This window comes from Cetorhinus maximus, unplaced genomic scaffold (genome assembly GCF_964194155.1).
Source record: "Cetorhinus maximus unplaced genomic scaffold, sCetMax3.hap1.1 HAP1_SCAFFOLD_730, whole genome shotgun sequence".
NCBI classification, from domain to species: domain Eukaryota; kingdom Metazoa; phylum Chordata; class Chondrichthyes; order Lamniformes; family Cetorhinidae; genus Cetorhinus; species Cetorhinus maximus.
The window spans coordinates 135390-142500 of record NW_027596672.1 but is presented as its reverse complement, the minus strand read 5'-3'; the positions used below and the strand labels follow the sequence as shown (position 1 = coordinate 142500).

The 7111-nt window shown below is 53.5% G+C and overlaps 1 protein-coding gene across 1 annotated transcript in view; it reads right to left on the bottom strand.

Annotated features, from left to right (window-relative positions):
* The window catches only part of LOC144674627 (zinc finger translocation-associated protein-like), a 31457-nt gene that overhangs the window by 5547 nt on the left and 18799 nt on the right, over nucleotides 1-7111 (bottom strand). Inside the window, exons 3-4 of the mRNA XM_078535885.1 lie at nucleotides 4969-6030; nucleotides 1-389 (exon numbers count right to left, since the gene is read on the bottom strand). The exon at nucleotides 1-389 is cut by the window's left edge and continues 352 nt beyond it. Coding sequence (XP_078392011.1) covers nucleotides 1-389; nucleotides 4969-6030 — 1451 coding nt within the window. The remainder of the gene's footprint in view (nucleotides 390-4968; nucleotides 6031-7111) is intronic.

Below are 7111 nucleotides of genomic sequence, written 5' to 3'. Positions count from 1 at the left end.
TGTACAGTCATGCTGCAAGGCCCTCTCGTTCCAGGCTTCCAGAATGTTCTCTTTCTCGGCCTGGCTGAAGTTGAGCGAGTGTGGGTGGTTCTGGAGAATGTGCCGTTTAATGGTGCTGAGGGTCAGTGTAGCCAGGGATTTTCCACAGACCATGCAGACCAGGCCATGCCGCCACCAGTCATAATCCATCAGGTGTTCGACCCGCCAACGCTGCTGGTAGTAACGGCGAACACCTTTACTGGACAACCTGGCCAGGGGGCTGTGCTGCACTGTCCATTGCTCCCCGACCCGGTTATTTTCAACAGGGAGCTGCGCCTGATCCACCGACACTGGGAAACCCACCACCTTCACAATGGAACTGGCACCAGGAGAACCGGACACCTCGGCAACTGATCCGGGGGAAGGAAAGCAGAATCCAGTTAACAATCAGATACCGACAGTCATACCATCCGCCTGACACACTCACCCGCCTGACACACTCACCCACCTGACACACTCACCCGCCTGACACACTCACCCTCACCCTGACACACTCACCCGCCTGACACACTCACCTCCACCCTGACACACTCACCCTCACCCTGAGATACTCACCCTCACCCTGACACACTCACCCGCCTGACACACTCACCTCCACCCTGACACACTCACCCTCACCCTGAGATACTCACTCTCACCCTGACACACTCACCCGCCTGACACACTCACCCACCTGACACACTCACCCTCACCCACTCACCCTCACCCGGACACACTCACCTTCACCCGGACACACTCACCCTCACCCTGACACACTCACCCTCACCCTGACACACTCACCCCCACCCTGGCACACTCACCTCCATCCTGACACACTCACCTCCATCCTGACACACTCACCCCCACCCTGACACACTCACCCACCTGAAACCCTCACCCCACCCTGACACACTCTCACCGCCCTGACACACTCACACCGCCCTGACACACTCACCCTCACCCTGACACACTCACCCCCACACACTCACCCTCACCCTGACACACTCACCCACCTGACACACTCACCCTCACCCTGACACAGTCACCCCCACCCGGACAGCCCCACCCCAGCACACTCACCCCCACCCTGGCACACTCACCTCCACCCTGACACACTCACCCTCACCCTGACACACTCACCCACCCGACACACACCCTCACCCTGACACACTCACCCTCACCCTGACACACTCACCCACCTGACACACTCACCCCCACCCCAGCACACTCACCCCCACCCTGGCACACTCACCCACCTGAAACCCTCACCCCCACCCTGACACACTCACACCACCCTGACACACTCACACCGCCCTGACACACTCACACTGCCCTGACACACTCACACCGCCCTGACACACTCACACCGCCCTGACACATTAGCCCCCATTCCAACACACTCACATCCACCCCGACAGCCCCACCCCAGCACTCACCCCTACCCTGACACACTCACCCACCTGACACACTCACCCCCACCCTGACACACGCACACCCGCCTGACACACGTACACCCGCCTGACACACGTACACCTGCCTGACACATGCACACCCGCCTGACACACGCACCCTCACCCTGACACACTCACCCCATGCCCCGACACACTCAACCCCCTGATGCACACAGCAATCCCCCCACTGATCGCTACATACTCAGTCGCACTGACAATATGATCCTCCATTCAGAGATGTTGCCTCAGGACCATGGATGGGGGACAGGGGAAGAGGTATTGGGATCCCCATTCATATGAACAAGGAGCAGGAGTAGGCCATTCGGCCCCTCGAGCCTGCTCCACCATTCAATAAGATCGTGGCTGATCTGATTGTAACCTCAACTCTACATTCCTGCCCACCCCCGATAACCTTTCACCCCCTTGTTAATCAAGAATCTATCTCGCTCTGCCTTAACAATATTCAAAGACTCTGCTTCCACCGCCTTTTCAGGAAGGGAGTTCCAAAGACTCACATCTATTAACTTTCCTAATTCCCTGCTGTTCCTGTATACTAACCTTTTGTGATTCATGCACTAGGACACCAAGATCCCTCTGAATCTCAGAGCTCCTCAATCTCTCACCATTTAGATAATAAGCTTCTTTTTTATCCTTCCTGCCAAAATGAACAATTTCACATTTTCCCACATTATACCCCATTTACCAGATCTTTACTCACTCACTTAATCTACCTTTGTCACTTTGTACTCTCCTTCCATCCTCTTCACAATTTACTTTCCTACCAATCTTTGTGTCGTCTGCAAATTTAGCAACCTTCCTTCAGTCCCTTCATCCAAGTCATTGATATAAATTGTAAACAGTTAAGGCCCCAGCTCTGATCCCTGTGGTACACCAGTCATCACATCCTATCAACCAGGAAAAGGCCCATTTATGCCTACTCTCTGCTTCCTGTTAGCCAGCCAATCTTCTATCCATGCCAATATGTTAACCCCTATACCATGAGCTTATATTTTCTGCAATAACCTTTGACGTGACACCTTATCAAATGCCTTCTGGAAATCTAAGTACAGCACATCCACCAGTTCCCCTTTATTCATGGCAAATATGACTTCTTCAAAGAACTCCAATAAATTGTGAGGTAATGCATTTGGGCAGGGCAAACAAAGCAAGGGAATACTCAATAAACAGGAGGATATTGAGGGGTTGAGGAAGTGAGAGACCTTGGAGAGCATATCCACAGGTCCCTGAAGGTGGTAGGACAGGTGGATAAAGTGGTAAAGGAAGCATATAGAATGCTTTTCATTATTGGACGAGGTATTGAATACAACAGCAGGGGTGTAATGATGGAACTGTATTAAACGCTGGTTAGTCCACAGCTGGAATTGTGCATACAATCCTGGTCACCTCATTACAGGTTAAACCTAGAACCATAGAAAAGTTACAGTACACAAAGTGGCCTGAATTCAGCCCATCATGTATGCACCGGCCAAAAAGGAGAGAAGAAAAAGAAACTAGCCGCTCATTTTACCCCCACTTCCCAGCCCCTGGTCCGTAGCCTTGCAGCTTACAGCACTTCAGGTGCAGATCCAGGTACCTTTTAAATATTGAGCGTTTCAGCCTCAATCACCAACTCAGGCCGTGAATTCCAGACCCCCACCACCCTCTGGGTGAAAATGTTTTTCCTCATGTCCCCTCTAATCCTTCTACCAATCACCTTCAATCTGTGCCCCCTGGTAACTGACCCCTCAGCTAATGGAAAAAGGTCTTTCCTGTCTACCCTCTCTAGGCCCCTCATAATTTTGTGCACCTCAATTCGGTCACCCCTCAGCCTCCTCTGTTCTAAGGAAAAGGATCCCAGCCCTTCCAATCTCTCCTGATTGTTGCAATTTTCAAGCCCTGGCAACATTCTTGTAAATCTCCTCTGCTCCCTCTCCAGAGCAATGATGTCCTTCCTGTAATGAGGTGACCAGGATTGTATGCACAATTCCAGCTGTGGACTAACCAGCGTTTAATACAGTTCCATCATTACACCCCTGCTGTTGTATTCAATACCTCGTCCAATAAAGGGAAGCATTCCATATGCTTTCTTTACCACCTTATCCACCTGTCCTACCACCTTCAGGGACCTGTGGATAATGCTCTCCAAGGTCTCTCACTTCCTCCACCCCTCTCAATATCCTCCTGTTTATTGAGTATTCCCTTGCTTTGTTTGCCCTGCCCAAATACATGACCTCACACTTTTCTGGATTAAATTCCATTTGCCACTTCTCCGCCCACTCAACCAAACCATTGATATCATTCTGGAGTCGACAACTATCCTCTTCACTATCAACTACACGGCCAATTACTGTGTCATCTGCAAATTTCCCAATCATGCCTCCCACATTTAAGTCTAAATCATAAATATACATGGCAACAGCAAGGGCCCCAACACTGAGCCCTGTGGAACGCCACTGGAAACTGCTTTCCTCTCACAAAAACACCCATCGACCATTACTCTTTGCTTCCTGTCACTGAGCCAATATTGGATCCAACTCACCACCTTCCCCTGTATCCCATGGGATCTCACTTTCCTGACCAGTCTGCCATATGGGACCTTGTCAAATGCCCTTACAGAAATCCATGTAGACAACATCCACTGCACTCCCTTCATCAATCCTCCTTGTTACTTCCTCATGAAATTCAGTTAAGTTCGTAAGACATGATCTTCCCCTAACAAAACCACGCTGACTATCTCTGATCGATCCGTGCCTTCCCAAGTGACAGCTTTTCCTGTCTCTCAGAACTGATTCCAATAATTTGCCCACCACCAAAGTCAGGCTGACCGGCCTATCATTTCCTGGCCTATCCCACACACCTCTTTCAAATAATGGTACAATGTTCGCAGACCTCGTATCCTCTGGGACTTTGCCTGTATCTAATGAGGATTGAAAAATGATCCTCAGAGTATCCGCTATTTCCTCCCTGGCTTCTCTCAGCCGCCTGGGACACAATCCATCCGGCTCTGGGGACTTATCCACCTTCAAGGATGCCAGTCACTCCAGTGCTTCCTCTCTCACTATGCTCATTGTATCTAATATTTCACACTCCTCCCTCTTTAACTAGGGTGTCTGCATCATCCCTCTCCTTGGTGAAGACAGAGACAAAGTGCTCATTGAGAACCCTGCCCACATCTTCAGCATCAACCCACAAGTTACCACATGCCAAGGACCATGGATGGGGGAGGGGTGAGAGGCACTGGGATTTCCCACCCCCACCCCCCCATTCAGAGACTTTGCCTCAGGACCATGGATGGGGGAGGGGTGAGAGGCACTGGGATTCCCCCCCCCCCATTCAGAGACTTTGCCTCAGGACCATGGATGGGGGAGGGGTGAGAGGCACTGGGATTCCCCCCCATTCAGAGACTTTGCCTCAGGACCATGGATGGGGGAGGGGTGAGAAGCCCTGAGATCCCCCCCATTCAGAGACTTTGCCTCAGGACCATGGATGGGCTTAGTACCTGCAGGGGGTTCTGGCTCCACCCCTCGCTGATCGACATTGATCTCTGATTGGTGCAGTTCGTAAGGTGGCTCCGCCCCCTGCCCTTCGACGTGTGATTGGTGAAAACGCTGCGATGAACCCGCCCCTTGTAGTTTGATGTCGCTCTGAGACTGCTGGAAGTGCTGGATTGTCATGGTTCCTCGCGCCTCGAAACCTGATTGGTTAAACATGGCAGGCGCCGCCTCGCGCTTACCTATGTTCATTTGTGATTCGTTGAGGCTGAAGACCGGCGGCCCCGCCCCTTGGCTGTCGGTCTGTGATTGGTTCAGGTGGGCGCTGGGCGGTCCCGTCCCTAGGCTGACGGTCTCTGATTGGTTGAAGTGGACGCTTGGCAGCCGAGCCCCTTGCCCGTTAGTCTGTGATTGGTTAAGATGAACGCTAGCCGGCCCCGCCTCTTGGCCACCGGGCTGTGACTGGTTGAAGTGCTGCCAGTTGGCCGCCGTCCCGGGCTGCTCGAAGCCTGATTGGTCAAAAAGGGCCGGAGCTGAGATCTGCAATTGGTGGAGACGCGCCGGCGACGTGCTACGTTGCTTGGGCCGCGATTGGTCAGCAATGCCGGAGGCCGGGCCCGCCCACTGAGGCTCAATGCGTGATTGGGGGAGACGATCGGGCCCCGCCCCCTGCTGCTCGATGTTGATCTGTGATTGGTTGAGGAGGTGCTCCACCCATGATGCCATGACGACGTCCCTCTCGCTGGGAGTTAGGCTGAGTGAGGCCTGGTGTTTCTGCAGGATGTGCCGCTTGATGGTGCTGAGCTTGAGGGTGGCCAGGGTGCTGCCGCACACCATACAGACCAGGCCGTTCCGCAGGCAGTCATAGTCCATCAGGTACTCGGTCCTCCAGCGCTCCTGGTAATATCGCCGCACCGGCTTCCCCGGCCGCCGGGACACCGCCTCCTTCCCCGGGGCGCCGCCTTTCCTCGACTGCCCGACCCCTTCAACCCTCAGCGTCGGCATCGGCTGGGCTGATTCCGGGCTGAGAGCGAGCTCGGCCGGGACGGGGTCCAGGGCTGGAGTTGTCACTGGAAGAAAATTACAGACCGTGAGACAGAGACAGGCAGAGAGAGAGAGAGAGACAGGCAGAGAGAGAGAGAGAGAGACAGGCAGAGAGAGAGAGAGAGACAGGCAGAGAGAGAGAGAGACAGGCAGAGAGAGAGAGAGAGACAGGCAGAGAGAGAGAGAGAGAGACAGGCAGAGAGAGAGAGAGAGAGAGAGACAGGCAGAGAGAGAGAGAGAGAGAGACAGGCAGAGAGAGAGAGAGAGACAGGCAGAGAGAGAGAGAGAGAGAGACAGGCAGAGAGAGAGAGAGAGAGAGACAGGCAGAGAGAGAGAGAGAGAGAGACAGGCAGAGAGAGAGAGACAGGCAGAGAGAGAGAGAGAGAGACAGGCAGAGAGAGAGAGAGAGAGACAGGCAGAGAGAGAGAGACAGGCAGAGAGAGAGAGAGAGACAGGCAGAGAGAGAGAGACAGGCAGAGAGAGAGAGAGAGACAGGCAGAGAGAGAGAGAGAGAGACAGGCAGAGAGAGAGAGACAGGCAGAGAGAGAGACAGGCAGAGAGAGAGAGAGAGAGACAGGCAGAGAGAGAGAGAGAGAGACAGGCAGAGAGAGAGAGAGAGACAGGCAGAGAGAGAGAGAGAGACAGGCAGAGAGAGAGAGAGAGACAGGCAGAGAGAGAGAGAGACAGGCAGAGAGAGAGAGAGAGAGAGACAGGCAGAGAGAGAGAGAGAGACAGGCAGAGAGAGAGAGAGAGAGAGACAGGCAGAGAGAGAGAGAGAGACAGGCAGAGAGAGAGAGAGAGACAGGCAGAGAGAGAGAGAGAGACAGGCAGAGAGAGAGAGAGAGAGACAGGCAGAGAGAGAGAGAGAGAGACAGGCAGAGAGAGAGAGAGAGAGACAGGCAGAGAGAGAGAGAGAGAGACAGGCAGAGAGAGAGAGAGAGAGACAGGCAGAGAGAGAGAGAGAGAGAGAGAGACAGGCAGAGAGAGAGAGAGAGAGACAGGCAGAGAGAGAGAGAGAGAGACAGGCAGAGAGAGAGAGAGAGACAGGCAGAGAGAGAGAGAGAGACAGGCAGAGAGAGAGACAGGCAGAGAGAGAGACAGGCAGAG